Source organism: Notothenia rossii, assembly GCF_949606895.1.
Source record: "Notothenia rossii genome assembly, chromosome: 5".
Classification (NCBI taxonomy): domain Eukaryota; kingdom Metazoa; phylum Chordata; class Actinopteri; order Perciformes; family Nototheniidae; genus Notothenia; species Notothenia rossii.
In genome coordinates, this window is record NC_136903.1 from 80,956,853 (window position 1) to 80,977,130 (window position 20,278).

The 20,278-nt window shown below is 41.7% G+C and overlaps 1 protein-coding gene across 4 annotated transcripts in view; it reads right to left on the bottom strand.

The window, feature by feature from the left end:
* Nucleotides 1-20,278, bottom strand: part of dnai1.2 (dynein, axonemal, intermediate chain 1, paralog 2) — a 70,408-nt gene that overhangs the window by 28,797 nt on the left and 21,333 nt on the right. For 2 of the 4 annotated variants that reach the window (XM_079684913.1, XM_079684911.1), the window contains exon 20: nt 17,579-17,692. In XM_079684913.1, the coding sequence (XP_079541039.1) occupies nt 17,617-17,692 (76 nt within the window). In that variant the 3' untranslated portion in view covers nt 17,579-17,616. Of the gene's footprint in view, nt 1-16,978; nt 17,693-20,278 lie in introns of those variants that run through there. The other 2 variants (XM_079684912.1, XM_079684910.1) reach the window with 1 other exon arrangement.

Sequence of the window (20,278 nt, forward strand, 5' to 3'; positions counted from 1 at the left end):
CCCGGATTAATCTATGCTAAGATGCTAGAAGAATTCAAGTGTCCAATAAAAAGACCGATACTTAGAGGCTATGAAATTAACGGTACAGACATAATATTTACATAACATTTACATAATATTACTAGAATTGCTATAAGAAATCTGTTAGCAAAGTGTTGACAATTTACATATCCAGCGAGTCGTGCTTGTGTCCACCTGACAAATGTTTTTCCAACATTCACTCTTCCTAAGAAAGACAAGGTAAACTTAACTATGTGCATAAAAAAAGAAAAGAGGAATAGTTTTGGCGAAAACTAAAAAGGTACCAAGGGGTCAGATTATAATTTTCCAAAGGGGGGTTCGTTTAGCATGAAACACTTGAAATAACTAAAGGACAAGTTAAACAAGAAAGCAGAAAGAAAGGGAGGCTATAGAAAACTATTTCTGCGTTAGCAAAGACTGAGTCAGAGCTAAACATTTCAGATGTGTGTATCTCACACTGCACTGTAACTTTTATTCATGTATCTTTGCTTTTAAATGAGTGTTTTTAAATGTCATTTCATAATATGTTTCTTAATGCTCTTAATGTCTTTCATTTTTGTAAAGCACTTTGAATTGTGTTGTGTTGAAATGTGCTATATAAATAAACTTGCCTTGCCTTCCTATAACTCTGTCTTTGGTCTCCACCATCTCCTCAATTAAACATCTGGCTCCTTAGCTGCTAAATGCCAACAAATCAAACACAACACCAACAGTTTGAAACATTGCTGATGGACACGTTGCCCAGATAGTCCAGAGCCATGTCTATGTTCACTATTTTCTCATGTGTTTGATGCTGGGCAGTGTACAGGGTGTCTTTCTAGCCTTTTCATAGCCTTCACCTAAAAACAGCCCTGATGAGATTACCAAGAGTAAACCAAATCAATACAGTAGTGTGCCTGAAGACAAAAAGCCTAAAGAACATAAACTGCGCTGTAAAGCTGAGAGGTGCTGCAGAATTGGATAACAATAACCTGTTGATGAATCCATCCTTTTCACTTACACTTTTTTATGTCTTTCATTGTTAATTCAAACATATTGATTATAGCAGCTTTAAACCAATAAAAAACACTACGGTTTCAAAGTGTTGTGTTGACAACAGTGGCTAGAGAAACTTGTTCTCCAGGCCGTCAAAAACCACATCCCAGTCAGCCTAGGCCCCTAACCAGTTTGCCATTATCGACCTGATTACAAACAATGAGCCTACTTCACATAGGGAGGAAATGAACAATCTTGCAGTGGTGATCCAATAAACAAGCTACTGCTTATTGTATAACACAATACATAAAACTTGATTTCCTCAGAATCAGCATTGCAATCCAGGACATGATCCTCCCACATCTCCACCTTCAATGGTGAACTATTTATTTGAAAAGGCAACAATCCACTATACTGTATACAAGTTACACACTTTTACAGAGGAGCAATATAACTCATTCTGACTGAACATTACAAACTAGCATGGGACGTGCACAGTGCAGGACGGGAGAGCTCTGCAGCGAGTGATTAAAACTGCACCGAACATCATTGGAATATCTACATCGAATCAGCGACTTTCAGGAGAAGAGGTGCCTGCTGAGAGCCCACAAGATATTAAAAGATAAACCAAACACGGCCACCGCCTGTTTACCTAGCTACCGTCTAGCTAGAGATACAGAAATAACCATTGCTGTAGCACCACACTACAGAGCAGCTTCTTTCCTTAGGATGACTTTACTTCCTCTTTCACTCCACACTATAAAAATCAGTTTTGCTTTTGAGTTCTTCTTAAGAGGCGTATCTGTTTAATGGTACATTTCACAGCATTCAGGGCCAATGAAAACAAAACTAGTTGCTTACAGCCAGAGAAAAACAAACATTAGATACAGTGCCAAACAAACTGGGCTTTACCAAAATAGCAGCTTTATTGAAGGAAATGGCCATTTCTGCGCAGCGTAATTGTGACAAAGGTAACTTCGTCACTGTGGACTGACGGCATCGGGCCTTGTAACTCAACACTTTAGTTAACAGTTTGCACTTTATTAGCGTGATTGCACAGTACCGTTTGGCATGGCATATTTGCACATTTTATATAATTTATACTAATTATTGAGATAGTATTTATTAAAGGATTTAACAGTATTAATTGAAATGTCGTCTGGCAGGTGCTGGTCGGGTCCTCGGCTCCGCCTGACAAGATAGGGGAGTTAGCGAGAGCGCCGAAAGTGCTTATGCTGGTGTAGAATAACAGCGGTTAAGAATAATACGGGTGCAAATAATATGTGAGGGTGTAGAAATCATAGCGTTAAGTGGCATTAATTGTACAAGTGCTGACTGTGTTTAGTTGGGTTTGTATGTGTGTAATTCTGTTCAGTTATATGTTTGTGTTTGAAAAATGTTCCCCCTCCCGTTTTGTCTGTTGCTCCTGATTATGTTCACATGAAGCTCAGCGCAAGTTCAGGCAGGAAGACCTATCACTTCGTATTGCGCGTCATGGCAATACTCGCTCCCTTCACTAAAGGATAGGGAGCGCCACTCCCCACTCCTCAGCTAACCTATCACTTCCCTCCATTCACAAGCCTAATCATCGCACCTGTTAATCCCTCTATATATGCTCTCCCCTTTTCCATCAGCTGTCTTCCAGGTGTCAACGCGCAAGCAGCAGCAGGGCTTCGTCCCAGCTCCGGGTATTGATCCATCAACTCCGCAGTCTTGCGGATTAAGCTACAGGGGGCGTTCCCCAGTTGGCTAGCGGTTCTAGCCGGCCACCCCGCAAACCCGGATGCGGAAGAAAAAGACAAGGATACTGAGCTCCACGGAAGTTCCTCCGGCTTAATGGAAATGAGCTACTTCAGGCAAACAATTGACACACGCCTTCAGTCTCTCGAGAGGGCATCACTGGCATCAGGGCCGCTCAAATGCGGCGCTTCCGGCCTTCACGCGGAACGGGCCCTCATCGCTTGCGAAGCTTCACCCACTTCCGGCTTCAACCACAACCCCTCTTGCAGGCAGGCAGGGCTCAAGCTACATCTCATCGAAGCTACTCCTCCTCCCGGCTCAGTAGCAGTACTGGTCTCTAAGTGCGTCTTAGGTGGCAAGCAGGTAGTGATGGCGAGATGAAGCCTTATGAAGCTTTGAAGCTTTCCAGCAATTGGTTCGCAAAGGGTTCATGTCATGAGGCTTCATCATGGGCTTCATTTGAACATAAACCCCTGTTGGTCAAAGCGTGTAAAACAGGCAAATTGGAAATCTCAACAGTTGCGCTCTATCTCATACCGAGTTTCCAATGAGTAAAGCCTTAGAATAACTCTAAACAACGGACATAAAATCCTATTTTCATGTTAACAATATTGTTTTCATTCCAGTTGAACGATTGTGATTGAAAAGCCGATAGGAGGCTGGTAAACATTGCAAAGAGGGATTCGTATTCCTTAATATTATTCATAAACTTAACCACGTTGTAGCCTGAGAAGGCTAAACCATATCAGGAATACATTTATTAACTGCATTATCTCATTTAGCTGTAGCTTCTATAAGCAAACCCTGCGGTCGTGGGTCGGCTGCTTTCCAGCGAGCCACAGCCCACACGCTGAATCTACCCAAAAAAACAAACAAAACAAAAAACACTGGATATATCTTATCTGCATTTATTCATTTACTTATTCATGTTTTATTCCTACATTTATTTATGCTGTATCTATTTATACTTATGACATTTTCCGACCTCTATATAAGTGAGGGTCTGAGCTCTTTTAATTCCATCGTGTCACCAGCGGACCCGGGTACAGGAGGGGTAATATGGTTTTGTTATACATCCATGGGTATTATGAGCGTTGTGGCTCAACGGTTCAAATGAATCGCTTCCCGAAGCAGTCACGTGGTATCGACAGGCAGCGAGGTTCGCTTGTCATCGATGACGTCACTGGCCCAAAATGATACAAGCCTCGATACATGCTTCACAAAAAGATTGGGGATTACTCGACACACGCTCCGAAGCCTCGGCGCAATACGTAACATCACTACTAGCAGGTTCAGCGCACAGCAGGCTCGCCTCCTTTCCCTGCGCCTCACCGCTAAAACAGGTAAGAAAAGAGAAGAAAGAAAAGAGAGAAAGGAAAGAAGGAGAAAAGAAGAAGAAAGAGAAAAGCAAAAGAAGAGAAGAACGAAGAAGAAGAAAGAGAAAGAGAAGAAGAAAAAGGAGAGAGGAAAAAAGAGAGAATATCATTGCTTTAGTTTAGGGTTAAGGTGAGTTCCAGGCAGTGTCGGGTGTAACGCGTTACAGCATGCGTTATGCAGTTCGGGTAACTACTACCCGTCACAATGCTCAGTAAGTACCCCAGTTTCAAGCTTCACACAGCCACGGATGCTGCCCATCCGTGGTTTTTGGGGGTTTCTTTCAGGGAGAAAGAGATGTTCATGTAAGATGATAAAAGACAGTCTAATCACCCAACCAGCACATCAGCATCTACGTCTCACCGTGGCGTAATTAAACTGCTAATTAAGCTAGTCCTATACCAAGGCTCGATAGTAACGGTTGCCATTGGCAACCATTTGGAAATGTCAACCACTTCTTGGACTTTGGTTGCCATCAGTGGCAACCAGTTTTTAACATAAGAAATAAGGACAGCAAACGTGCACCCCAAAATAGATAAATGTTCATATTCGTTTTTAAGAGTGATATTTAATTGTTGTGACCAGTCGGAACCTGATACTTAAATTGCACGTGCATTGGCGTGATTACAGAGCCAGAAGCGAAGCACGTTTACTCGCGTGCGCGGTGCGCCGCGTGTTTGTTTTACAACAAAATGGCGAAGCAAAAAGAAGTTGCTTGACTGTGATAAAAGTTCAGCCAACACCTCAACTTCTCCAATGAATGTTCAAAGTGATTCAACTGATGGAGCGTAAGGTAAAACCCGAACGAAAAACAAAGAGGAATGTTTTCTATTCACTTCCGGTAAAAGTTCCTTCAAAATAAGAGTCCCGATCTTATTACTACAAAATAAAAGTGCAAAACGAAACTTTACCATAGAAAATGGTTGCATTAAATTATAATCACTTCTATAAAAAGGTAACACATTTTAAATATAGTTAGACATATTAAAGGTAATTTACAGCATCAATAATTAATATCAAATGTTTAACTATGAATGGTTTTCATTTATTTAACATTAGAAATGTATTAGTCTGGCCAATCCAAGACTTCATGCTGAAGGGCCAATGGGTCTATGGTGGGGGTCAGCACAAAGGTCAAGAAAACCCACATTTGAAAGGGAGACAACGGATGATCAAGAAACTGGTGACTTGCTCAATTCATTTGTGAGGGATCTATGAAGACAGGACAACAGCAGCACTACTGGTATTTCGTATACCAGCAATTGAGGGTGGACAAGTTTACTACCACTTAGGTTCAAATAAATGCGTTAATTACTATTGTAAAGCATTTGAACATTCTCGTGTCACATGTTCATTATTAAGTGGATGTATAACTGTATAGCATCTTAATTATTTAAAATATAAGGTATCAAAAAGGGCAACCGTATTTTCAGTTGGCAACCAAAAGCGGATGCCTGGTTGCCAGCCTGGCAACCACTTTTAAAAGTTAGTGTTGAGCCCTGCCTATATCATGGGTCATGTCTCAGCATTTACCTAAGCAAATATTATTTCATGCTGCTCATATTGCACTCATATATTTGGTTCATGCTCACATGGCTTATGTTAAGCAGGGTATGATATTCATGCATCATTGTACTCAAGCCAACAGCCGCATTACATTGTCTACATCTCCCTCTTCGCCGGGCATCGGCTCGTGCCGGCTATCCAAGATCTCTCCAGTTTACCTCTGGTAAACATGCATATAACTGGTGGTGGTGTCTTAAGAGCATTTCAGGGCTCGTTCAGGATAGGTGCAGCAAACCTGCCGCAATCAAGGTAATTGTTCCTCTTCCCTACAACAACCGCTTCTCATCCTACATTCGTCCGAACGCCAGTGCCGTGCTGGCTATCCAAAGGTCTCTCCAACCTTCAAATTGGTACGTATCCATATAACTGGTGGTGGTTCTTAGCATGTCAGCACGTATATTCGCCCCGCGGCTCATGTTTATCCTTGCATGTCTAACCCTGTACGTCCAGGTTGTAACCTTCGGGTCTGTATAAAATGTGTCCCTGCGAAGTCAGGTTGCCCCGTACGTCCGGGATGCCCTGTACGTCCAGGATGCCCCGTTCGTCCGGGATGCCCCGTACGTCCGGGAAGCCCTGTATGTCCAGGACGCCCTGTATGTCCAGGATGCCCCGTACGTCCGGGATGCCCCGTACGTCCGGGAAGCCCCGTATGTCCGGGACGCCCCGTATGTCCGGGATGCCCCGTACGTCCGGGATGCCCCGTACGTCCGGGAAGCCCTGTATGTCCAGGACGCCCTGTATGTCCAGGATGCCCTGTACGTCCAGGAAGCCCTGTACGTCCAGGGAGGATGCCTAAATCCCCACATGTACTAACCTCTCTTTTCATCCATAGATTTCCACTGCATCCCACAAGGTAAGATTTCATCACGTTCAGTACTTCATACCTTCACTTCTTTTGGGGGTTCATCGGAAACGGTTCTTCCCTTCCCGAATGACATCCTACAAAACCTGGGCCTAATCGCCAAACACCATTTCATTCACTTGTTATAAACTGTCATCATTATGTTTCATTTATATAATGTGACCCGATAATAAACATGTATTCCATACATCACGTCTCTCCTGAGTGAAATGAAGCTCAGCGCAAGTTCAGGCAGGAAGACCTATCACTTCGTATTGCGCGTCATGGCAATACTCGCTCCCTTCACTAAAGGATAGGGAGCGCCACTCCCCACTCCTCAGCTAACCTATCACTTCCCTCCATTCACAAGCCTAATCATCGCACCTGTTAATCCCTCTATATATGCTCTCCCCTTTTCCATCAGCTGTCTTCCAGGTGTCAACGCGCAACCCTCCTCCACCCCTTCACCTCCTGCTTCCAACTCAGGGCCAAGCTCAACCTTCTCCCTTCCAACCGGACCTAACCACTTATCACCACCACCAGTGTCTAGACCCAGGGGGGTTCATCGGAAACGGTTCTTCCCTTCCCGAATGACATCCTACAAAACCTGGGCCTAATCGCCAAACACCATTTCATTCACTTGTTATAAACTGTCATCATTATGTTTCATTTATATAATGTGACCCGATAATAAACATGTATTCCATACATCACGTCTCTCCTGAGTGAACTGGTGTCCTGTGTTGTCTCCGCCCCCCCCCCACCTGTGTCTTGTTGGCTTCATTGCACATGTGGGTATTTAGGCTGTGTTTCCTGTTTGGTGGAGGGAGGTAGTGGGTGTGAGATCCTTGTGGCTGGAGAATGTGTTCAGGGAGAACAGCAGGATTGAGGCTGTGAACTATGTGCACATGATTTTAATAAATGCCCACGCCGGGTTATAATTTTGGACGTTCTGCCTCTGCCTCCTTGCTTGGTCGAGCCGCTCAATTGTCAGCGTCACAGTAATGCACGAGGCCAACAAGCCTTTCGGTCACTTTACTGATAAAGAAATAATTCATGATGGAACAGCTTTAACTAACTCACAAAAGGTTATGTATTAAAGGTGGGGTAGGTAATTCACTTTAGAAACACTTTTTGTTATATTCCATGGAATGCTCTTAACATCCCGATAGCAATGAATAAATTAAATGCTTTGACAATAAATACATAAAAACATTTTGTCCGTGGAAGCCGTGGCGCTGTAAAAAGCACGACCAATCATCTGCCTCGGCAGATAACTGGATGGCCTACCTGCCTGTCAGCCTTCCATCTCGTGCACAAACTTATCCCGTGTCCTCATTGGTCATGTGCGCGTTCGTGTGTGTTGGAGGAGGGGCTCTGTAAGGAAGTCTGAAGGAAGGGTACTTTCAAATTCTAGCGCACTCGAGCTGGTTTCTCCATTCTTACCTACCCCACCTTTAAGTTTATTTAAAAAAAGAACAACAACAACATTAGATGTACTGTTATAGGAAACAATTTAGATACACTTCTCTTAGGTTTTTTATTCTTTTTCTGACCTGCAGCTGGTATTTGTTCTCTGTATGACAGAAATGACCTTTGAAAACACACATGTGGTCAAAAAATTCAGTGCGACAAACTGGGTCATGACTGTGTTGCATGCACAGTAGACATTTTGTTGAAGCTTCCTCTTGTAGTGTTATGTATTATAACACAACACGTTCACCATGAACTGAATATAGAATGATATTACATACACAGTGAGGCTAACACAGGCCAACTGAGCACACTGAAACCACTGAACCCTGACAAAATTCAAAACCGCAACCACTCAAAAAGATTTGTTGTGAAATGCACATCCTGCAGTTCTTCAGTTTCATTCTGAAACATAATGCTTATTAACTCTGGGTGTGTGGGTGGGTGTTTCCAGCTAGGGGTGGTGTTGGGTGTGCTGGGGAACATTAGAACGCTGCAGTGTGAAGACAACCAGACTTATTAGAGGGAAATAAAGGATTTTGTTACGAGACGTGTCAGGAGATGTTATCAGTAAAGGTGGGGTACATGTGATTACATTTAGTAAGGCAGAGGATCATTTAGAAGACTTTTCTTCTGAGGGCCAAGCTCATGTGATCTGTGCCAAAATGTCAACAACAACAAAATATCTGGCATTTTCAAGAGACATTGAAATTCAACACTGACTTCCTTATTGCAATTCTCATTGACTTGTATTTACTGTTAATTAACTATTAGTATGACTCTAACTAAAGTCTCAAGTTACGTATTTCAGTGGAAAGCCTGATGTGAGAGCCGAACATCCCTCAGCAGATTTGAACTCATTTTGAAGCTCTTGAAGTCAAACAGAAAGGAGGTGAAAACAATAAAGAGTTGATATCTCCAAACAGACCTCTGGCTATATTGCTTCCCTCACCTTTCTAAATCCGGCAGCAGAATAAGTTCCAAGAGAAGTTTCCCTGCCACATATTTTCAGTTATTTCTTCAATGATTGTAATATTTTTTCCACAGGTGCATAGCCTTCAGATTTAGGGCAACCAGATGATAGATGAAAGTGTTAGAAGTCCTATTTTCTGCTGTTACAGGTGTGTGCAGATCTTTTCTTGCTGTTCCTTATCTTGTTCCGCCTTTGCTTCTGGGAATATGTGTGTCTGCTGTTACGTTTTGGCAGCTAAAACAGAGTTACAGTTTGTCCTGCCCACGCACAGCCAAGGTGCCAATCTGTTTTGAATCTGCTTTTTTCTCTCCAAGCGATAACTGACTTTGATCCCAAATCCTGGCATCTTGAAATATGTGTGTATGTTAGAAAGATATAGAAGGAGCAAGGGCTGATTCCAAACCCTCATCCGTCCTATTTACTCTTATTCTGCGCATAGTATCGCCAAAACAGGATAACTCTGTGGTGTTTCTTTGGCATAACATCATATTTTTTGTAATCTTTAACCAAATCAATAGGTTGCAATATGATTGAAACAGTACTTCTAAAAGGGAAGCTGCAGCATGAAGCCTGTTAGTCTACAAAGTACTTTAGTAAAGTCTGCTCTACACTTGCCGGTCATTTTATTTTTGGCCTCTAGAGGGCACTAAAGCTGAATGTTTTCTTTATGATCATGCCTTTCAAACGGATGACAAACAGCAGTATAAAGAGACAGATTGCACATTAACGGCCAACAGTTAAACAGTGTCCACTCTGACAGTGAGTGTACATGTTACAACATAACTTTACTTGCTCATACGTTATTGGAATAAACCTTTGATTCCAAATCAATTCAACATTTGATATCAGTCTTTTAGGTATTGGAATGAATGCCATTGTAACAGTAAAATGAGGTTGTTTCTATGATGTCAGAGTTTAAAAAGGATATGCCACCACAACAAAGTCATAAGGCATATAGAAAACATGTGGTAAGGGACTACTTTCTCTCCCCCCCTCCCATCTCTTCCCTCTTCTTTAACACCCCCCCCCACATACACACAGACACAACAAATTCAGCACCAGTCACTTTTTGTGCTTCTATGGAAAATATGTTGCACTCTCATTTGCACTATGTACACTATTTTTTTTCATATATATATTTTGTGTTTTTTTGTAAATTATTGAGTGTTCTTGTATTTTAATGTGTTATTTTATACCTCAGGACTGTGGGAAACAGTATTTCGATCTTTCTGTGTACAAACATATTTTGAGATTGTCAATAAAGTTGAATTTGAACTAACTTGACTACTTGTATTGAAAATAATTAATAATATTGTGCAAAGTCTGGAATAAAATGTCAACACAATATGTGGCCAAGACATTGACTGACTCCAGTTACGTTTTTTGGGGCTTTTCCTTATGATTTCTAATACGGATGTTATTTTTTGTCAGTATTCTTTGTCAAAAATTGCATAAAATGTTAACTAGGAAGTTGAATTTCTATTTCAATATTCTCTCTTCTTCATAAGAGAACAAATCTTTTCATGCCCTCAAGCAACTTCTTATGCAGGCCCGGCTCTAGCTGCAACACTCATTGTTTCCCTCTGCTTTGTCAGCTGCTTTGCCTCCTTTAAGATATCGCTGTGCTGACATCGAACTGTAAGAAGTTCCATAGTGTTACTGTTTGAATACCCTACCACCACAGTGATAGTTGTACAGCTTATTTAGATTGACCATGTATTCATATTGATCAGAGGAGCTATAAAGGGCCGGTTTATGCGATGTGTGACTTTTCAAAATGCTACCTGGCTTACTTTCAATTCATGTGCGAGCATTAGTCTCCAAATGACAACCCCAATGGGTTTCATGACTATGTATTCATCGGGAACGATCAACGTGAGGAAAGTACAAGCATGGCAGAGGAGATCAATCCTAACCGACAATAGGATCCCTTTTATTAAAAAAACTTGCCTCCTTTCCTGAAGTACATCCAGAGCTGAGTCTTCTTTATATTGGAGTCTCCCTATACCTCACTGAGCGTGATTAAATATCCTTTCTTCTCTCCTCTTTTTGTGTCTCCCCCCTCCCTCTTCTCTTTTTGCATTCTAGTACGTGTTAATATTTCTGATGTTGTTGTTGTCCACTTTGGTATATTAAAAGAAAAAGAAAAAATAGTATTGGAGGGTAGAAAAACCACAGAAACCTTCATAGACAGACAGGGGGAAGTTCCTATTAAAGGTCACCTATTATGCAAAATCCACTTTGTCATGTATTTTATACATAAACATGTCCCCTCTGTGGAAAGAGAGTCTGAAAGTTTCAGGAAAAGAGATTCGCTCTCTTTTTGTCCTGATCCATTTCTATAAAAACCTGTCTGAAAATGAGCTGATCCGATCTTGGTCACTTTATGATGTCATAACGATGTTTTGGCTTGTGTAACCATTAACCAGTCACAAACCAAGTTACCCATAGTCAGGGGTGCACGTCACTTTCTCAGTGAGGTACTCAGATGAGTACCTGGAGTCAGTGTTTTGGTACTCCAACTTTTGGCACAATTCCGTTGTACAGACCGATGTTAACAGCAGCCCTGTCTGTGCACACGGAGACCGACTCTGTCGTCCGGTGATCTAACCGCCTTCTGGAAAAGCTTCACAAGTACGTCGGTACGCAAATTCGCTTTATGACACAAGTGACGGTACGCATTTCAGATTGTTGCCGCGCATGCGTACCTGCGTACCAGTTATGTGCACCCCTGACCATTGTGTTCTTTTTTACCAAATATCTCTCAGAGGGGCGTGGGGAGTGGCTCCTTATTTTCATCTAAAGTAACAGACAGAGAATCAGCACTTTAGAAACAGGGCTGAAACAGAGGGGATTATGGGTAATGCTGCAACGCATGATCTGTTTGGTATTTGGAGCCAAACACTTCAGAGACACGTTCTGTATATATCTGAGACCTATAATATATTGATGTAAAACAGTATCATAGGGGAACTTTAAGTAAACTGTTTACCCTTGCTTGTACCGAGTGCACCACTTGTAAGGAAAACAATGTCCTTGATTGGTCCTAAATTTGGCTTCTTCTCATAATAACCGAGCACGTCTCCCTCTGTTCCCAGTCCTGCGTGGAAGAACAGTAGAAACTATTTGTTTGGCTGTACTCTGCGAGACTGAAGTCATTGTTTCATCTGACAGGCAGCTTTGCTTGTTCTCCGTAACAACCTCCCCCCCACTCCTGTCTGCAGCAGGAGCCCTGTGTAATTACATCCAACCCGATCCGCTCTCTCTTACGCTTGATATCACTGCTGACATCGACTTGCACAGCCCCTCCTCTCTCTCTCTCTCTCCCTCTCTCTCTCTCTCCCCAGCGAGTGTGCAGTCCAGCCTTGACTTCAGATGTGTGTGTAGTGCAGCCGAGCAAATGGAGAGGATGAGGGTGAGACAGAGGCAGGGATGAGAGAAGGGGATAAAGTACGGTAGACAGCTGAAGAGGGAACTGTTATCCTTAAAAACGGAAAGCAGAGGATGAAGCCTGACGGAAATGATAAAGGAGGATTTTAAATCAGAAGAGAAACTGTCGGCTGAGTCCGCGAGGTAAGTCAGCAACAAGTATGAATCTGAGGCTTTGCATGTGACAGCACAACAAATAAAAGACAAGTAAACATCCAGACAGTAGGACAGATGTTTTTCCTGTGACGTAATACGGCACTAAATTAAGTAATGATACACAAGGAGGTCTGTAGTTGGGATTGCTGCTTCCTCAGACACTCAGGGGAAGTTATAAATTGTTTGTGTTGAAAAACAATCCTCCTCAATCTCTAGAAGAGAAACTGGATGAAACACTCTTTATCAAATCCACCTGTCACACACAGCAGGGTTTCCTATTAGGGTTGTGGGTCTGTAAACTCCACTGAGGCAGGGAGATCTGATCAACAGACCCGACTGATTGATAACAGGTGAGAAGGGTCTGGGTGTGATGGAGCTGTCAAGGTTTCCAGACAGCTCAACGTAGACATGTTTGGGGTTTTTGTGGAACCCAGACAGAAGGAGACAAACAGATGAAGAATTGACTGATAGGGAGAATGAGGTAATTCAGTCAGGGACTCATCTCTGTGAATCACAAGCTTTCCCTCACAGGATGTGCCTGCAGTCACGCTCTTCGCCACTTATTTATTAATTCAGAACAAACCCTTTGCAATGAGAACTAGGGCCACTTTACCACTGGGTTGTTTTCCAATCGCACATTAAGGCCAATTGTAAGTCAGTATACAATATATCTGTCACTATAAAAGGCTTCCACTCTCTTTGAGTTATTTGTATGCTAACTTTTGTATTTCTGACAGAATGACATCCACTCGAGAAGAGAACGTTTTTACAGCATTAACAGTAAAAGTAAACACAATTAAATGTTGGTGTCTTTATTGCATAGAGGAGATGCTCTTTTGTTTTAAATCAATCCGTCTCAGCATGTGACCAAGACTCACCCTATAACTCAAATGTCAACATGAGAATATATTTGAATTCTCAAAATGAGTGATATATTTTTATTTTTAATAATTTGCAACTTCTTGCCACAAATAAAGTAACCTAACAAATATTTTGGATTTTTAAATAAGCGCTGGCCCCTGACAGGTACGGTAAACACTATTTGTCGTCTGTAGCATATACGTTTATTGTAAACTTTATCGCACTAAAAGATTATGTAAATGTATGGATATGCTAATTTACCAAATGGGAACATAATGGGAGAGAATTTCAATGGTTTCTGAGATTGTGTTTCCATATTTGCATACGGGCCGCCTGAAGCGCAGATGATCATTTGAAGGGTTACGAGGAATTAGACCTGTGTGGTAGAGAGGGAAAGTGCATTTAAAACAAAAGCTATGCAAAATCTGATTCAACACAGGATGTGGGCTTATTTTGGTGAAACACTAGTACACTAGTACACACTGCAAAGTGCGGCTGACTGCTGTGTGGTTGGAGGCTTGCAAAGAACCAATGGCCTATGCTGTCTCCCACCTGTTGCCCATTAATCCCATTAAAGCATTGCCGTTTCCTAGAACTGTGTATTGTTTGTGTAAGTCTGTGATCATTTAGACTTTATTAGGAATATGAAGTGCGAGTACAATATACATTTAAATAACAGGGCTTCTAAACCTGGACTTTGTCACTAAATGGACACAAAACGAGCTAATAATGTCAGTGGTATTTCGGTTTTGCAGATTGTGCTTTTGCTTTAATAGGAGTAACAATATATCATTTTCTGTAGCATGTCTGATAATTGTAGAATTACATGTCTGAAATGATTCATTTCATTCATTGAATACACAGGATATATATACATCCCCAAGACCAGACTCTCTAAGGAACTAAACAGAGGGGAACATTGAAAAAAAAACGTTTTTCATAAATAGAATTTATGATACAAAACATCCTTTGTTGACCAGCATTTCTCCAATTTATTAGACCCCGCCTGTGACCTGATGTCTTTTTCAGTTTGGTCACTCATTTCAATTGACAGTAAAGCCTAAAAAAAAAGAACTGAAAGGTTTCTGTGACTAGTTTGTCTTTGAACAGTTTCTCATCACCTGTTCAGATCCTTGACGCAGCTATCTCTCTCTGCATGTGATGAATTTGTATATTTAAGGTTATATAGAATTTGTTAAATATGTTGTTCTGATGTCCCATCTCTGCTTGTGTTCAATAACTACCAAATGTTTGTTCTTCTTTTACAGTTCTTCTTTTGGAATTGGGATCTTGTTATAGTGCAAAGGAGAGCAGTCAGCATTTCCAGAAACTGCTGCGGGGCTCATCTGTATGGTGGAGCGGTGTTGTGTCACCTTGAAGAAGCTCAAAAGAAAAACCTGGAGCCTGGACGAGCGCACATCAATCTCTTAAGGGAAAGGTACAGACAGACTTTCCTGCTGTTGTCGAATCTAAATATTCAGCAAAACACAATGTGCATCCTGCCAAGGAACAGTCCCTTTCTACAGTTACAATACATATTGATTTTCCCGCCTCACATTAAGGTATTGAAAAACCTGACGGGAATACAGTAAGTTTACTCCATCTGTGGACATGAGCAATCATAATCGAATGGATTCAAGCTTCTTCAAATAAGTATTAAAGACGTTGTTGATGCTCCGTCTCATTTCATAACAATAAACTATGGACATTATGGAACCAACTTGAGATCTAACATCTGAGTTGACCGACACTGCAGTCCGGGCCTTTACGATGGAATCTGAAGACAGCGTGACAGGACTGTCCACAGCTGCGTTGGTGGCCATCGCCTGCAACGCATTAGTTGCCGTCCTCCTACTTCTTCTCTGTCTGATCCTCTACCGAGCCTGCGGGGTCCCCTCCATCCCGGAGAGGCTGCCGGTGCTGGCTCCGATCGAGGGAGAAACCCAGCCGGGGAACGAGCACAAGTACCTGTTGACCTCCTGACTGCAGAGCGAAGAGTCAAATGTAACAACAAGTGATCGAATCGGTGCACACCTCCACTGAGAGAGGACTGAGGGGGCAATGGGACCTGTTAGTGTTACTTATTCAAATTAGCTTCTGGTCTGAGTGGCTGTGGCTCACAAAAATGGCGAGATTGAATTATGGTGGAGTGAGGAGACACTTCTTTCAACCATCACTTATTAGATCATTTAGCATGGAGGAATGGCGATGCGTTCAACGCACAGTTCGACAAAAATTGCACGGCCATAAATATGGATGCTTGATTCAAAAAGGCCAAAATAATGAAATGTTCCTAACACAAAGAGCGAATAGCATGTTGTTTTAGGTTTCTAAATATATCCTCTTATTCTCGAAAAAAAACAAGCACCCCAGTATATTGCTGAGAGCATGGACTTGAGCTTGTGTGTGTGTGTGTCATTGTCACTCATAAATACGGGCGATCTGTGCGGCATAGCGCCCTGCTGAGGGTGTTACATAAGGACTGGAGAGGCTTGGATGAGATTTGTTTCCTCTTCAACACGGCCCTCACACTGACATCTGCTTGTGACTGTACGTCATGGCCCACTCAATCTGGACTGAATCACAGGACGGACACTTAAAGGGATCAATCAATGTGGAATTGTACAGATGGCGAACAGAAGCTGTGCACGTTTTCCCACCACACGTTATCAATACTTGAGCATTTAATCACGATCACTAGAGATGCTACTTCAGACTCAACAAGGCATGTTGGAGAGTTAAAAAGACATTATGATGTGTATGTTAAACTTTACCTTCAAGGCTTTCGGCTAACTAGAGTTAAACACTGATGCTGCGATTACCTTTAGAATTTGGAAAGCTGGGAATGAAGCAAACCCGAGGTGACTGCGTTTTAGTAAAGTAGGTTGGAAAATAAAATTAAAGTTAGCTTAAATAGCAATACCAGATTATGACAATGCCTTACTCCAAATCTAAGGCGATATCCAGTGTCGTATCAAAATATTGATATATTGCCAAAGCCTACTTTAAGAGGCGATCCAGGCGAAAGCTCTCACTACCATGCAACACAACAAAAGCAAGCAATTAGTAAATATGTCTAATAAAGCTTCTGCTGTGTGTGTAGAGAAAGAAAATGTACAACTTTGCCAGTCATAGTTCCAACATTGCACTGTGACTGACAGCAAAGTACACTGCGTTATTACAAAAACATTCATCACTGAAATATTTCTGCAGGTACACTCTGGGAATACTTCTGTTGTTGCCATGACATTGTGACCTCTGATTCTAACTACTGGACCACATTTCCATTCAACCCAAATATGAAGAAACAATCAACAAAACTTAAAATAAAGCCAACAGTTCTTTGCCCAAACCTGCATAATGCTTCTTATTACCTCAGTAACAAGGTAACTGGTGCAGCTGAAATCTCATTTTAACCCCAGTGCCAGAGTAATCTGTTACGCATTGTCTGTAAAAAAATAAGGTGATGGAGCAGCCATCGAAGTAATGAATCACACTTAAGGGAGAGAGTGCTGCATGTGTTCGCAGGAAGATGTGAAGGGCAGAGGATTTCTCTGTAACGGGGGGGGGGGGGGGGGGGGAGAAAGACAGAACTGTGGCAGCATTTGATTCCAGTTGAGCTTCAGAGCACTGGGTGGTGCTTTACTGAAGGACAAGATCATTAGGACCGAGAGGAATGGAGGAAAAGGCAAAATAAAGATAGAGACAGCCATGACTCAAAGCAAAGTTCTCTCCGTAGATGGGATATTCAAAGGCTTCGAGCTGGACCGCTGCCCAGGACGGCGTGTGCCATCCAAGATAGTTTGTCTGGATATGTTCCATAAATGCTTAATCTATTACGCTAATTTATCTCTGACTCGCAGTAACTCACCCCCTTCACTTTTTAGCCTAATTAACTTGTACAATACATACTGAACGTGTTTAATACATCCTGCAGAAGAGGTCAGTCAATGCATTGGAATTCTAACGTTGCGTGTTACACATGTACTGCAGTATGAATAAATGCATTATTAACTGAATATGATTAATGTTTTGACAGCTTAAGAGAGATGACATGACATCTTTTTGAATAAACTCAAACAAATCGTTTTTTCTTGAAATGCTGTTTACTGTTGCACACATTGAGCAACTGAACCGTCTTTTTTATGAATGATAAAGAAAGATTGTACCATGTTGCCGTGTTAAACTGTGCTTTGCTCCGGTTCCCTCAGCAAACTGAGGAGCTTCTCCATCTTGGCTTCTTCCATTTCTGAATCCTTAGGCTGATCCTGACCCTTCTTGACCTACACAGACACACACACACAGACACACACACACACACACACACACACACACACACACACACACACACACACACACACACACACACACACACACACACACACACACACACACACACACACACACACACACACACACACACACACACACACACACACACACACACACACACACACACACACACACACACACACACACACACACACACACACACACACACACACACACACACACACAATAATTATATTATGCTTACCAAGCTATCACACACCCAGCAGGCAGGCAGTTAAACAGAGGAGAACACAACACAATCAGGCAGAAATTGAAATGGATGTAAGGTCAATGGCAGCAGAGTGCTTATATTACTCCATTATATAATCATTTCTGTCCACCGCATTGTCAAATGTTCTTTTAAGACATGGTGCTACTGCCTAAAGGGCCCACCAAAGAGATGTTACATCGTGTGGTGTGTTGTGATTGTTGGTGCATTACATACTCCTGTGTGTAGAAAAGCATAGACACATTTAACGGGCCGTTATCAAAGCTAATTTACTTTCGTTACAGGCTTTTTTAAACTGAATTGGACTTAGTTTTCTTGATCTTAATCAGGAACTGTTTAAAAGAGGCAACACACATTACAGCTTGTACCACTTCTACAACTTACTGGGTATACTGTAATAATGATAATAATAATAATAATAATAATTGTAATTTTTAAAGCTCCTTTCAAGAGACCCAAGGATGCTTTACAATGACAAACAAAACAACAAAATAATAATAGTCACCAGGATACACAGGTTAGAAAAAGAAAAAAAAACAGTTGCTGGGTACTGTATTTTAGCTGAGGCCAAAGGCCCGGGTGAACAGATGGTGTTTGAGTTGTTTTTTGAAAGTGTCCAGAGAGTCTGCATTCCTGATAGCAGAGGGGAGAGCATTTTGAATAAATGTAATGGATTTGTCGTAATGCCATGAACAAGAAGGTTGTATTTACGTGATTATAGCATTTACAGAAGTAAATTACTTATAATGAGCATGATTAGATATTATTGTTTATGTAAACACAGAAAGGCAATTCTAAGGTAAAGAAAAATAGAGTGAGGTGCAGAAGCCGAAATCATTCCAAAACTGCAGGGAAATAGGCTACAGCACTCAACAGAAAAGTGGATTAGCGTTTATGTAAACAGTGAATGTATTGGACTGCCCGCTCTCACAAAGACATCCAACAAACAGGCTTTAGAATGATAAAGGAAGCAGTCCACAGTTTATCATCCAACTGCTGAACAACTGTGAGCTACATTCAAAGTCAGTGCAAAGATTTAAACCAGGCTACTTGAGAATATTTGAATACATGTCAGTTAATACAAATCTCAAAATGTGTATTTGTGTTCTGATTTATTCTCTGAATTATTGGCTGGTCTGCCGACAGAAGCACAACAATGCCAGATTTGTTTTGTTAGAGTAAAGTAAAAATAATGCACACAGATGCGAAGCTCCACCTCTGTTATGAGACCCAGAATGTAGCTCATTTTAAGCACTCGTGAATACAAATGTTATGTTAGATGTTATATAGACAATAATGCTGTGTGTACAAAAGTGGTTTGTGCTAGTGTGGGGGGGGGGGGGGGGGGGTTTCACTGACCGGACAAATGGTCAGTCAGATATGACCTATATAGACTATATAAAGAATGACATTATCAAGATATGTAGATTTGTGTTTGATTGATTAGTAGGCTATTTCAATTAAAAACAAGCCCTGGCTTGTAGAGTAGTGCTTTAAGCTAATTAATACAAAAGTGTAAGCTGTAAATCTTAACAAGGAATTTGCAAAGTGTACAAGCATGTGCCTGGCTTATAACATTTTAAATTTGGCGTGCTGCTGCCGACATGAAATCAAGTGCTGTCACTTGTGCACTTGTAGCATCGATGAGAGGGGCTGTGGCCTTCAAACACACTTCAAATTGTGCTTAGGGGGAATTATAACGGAAGGGAATTAAATGTGTCGGACTTCAACACATTTTTCCTGTCAGAGTCAGGTATCTAACGGCAAATTGAAACACTGGAGTACTGGGAAATAACTGCTCAGTTCAATGACGAGCCCTCAGAGCATTTCTGAATATATTTTGGCAATGTACATCTTGTAGTTCATTTCTGTTTTCTGACACAAAGCTAAAAAAAAATTCTTTAAAACAACTTTTGCGGAGCACCACAGACACACGATGGCAAGCAGACTGGTTCGGTGGGTGTAAGCAGGGAGGCATGTGGCGAAGTGGATAGTGCGTTGGTGTTTGGATCAGGGGGGCACAGGCTCAAACCCCACTGCAGTCAGCATGTCGTTGTGTCCCTGGGCAAGACACTTCATCCCAAATTTCTCCTGTGGGGATTGTCCACAGTATTGAGTATGTTAGTCGCTTTGGATAAAAGTATCTAACATGTAAGCAAGTGAAGAAGCCTTGTCAGCCTTACAGAATGCCCTTCAAATAAGTGAGTACAACACAGTTGAATTGTTACAGTCTGGATTGCCAGGCCAATGTTCTGGGTATATTAATGGGCCACCAAGCCAATTGTGCAAGTTTGAGTGGGCTGCTGTG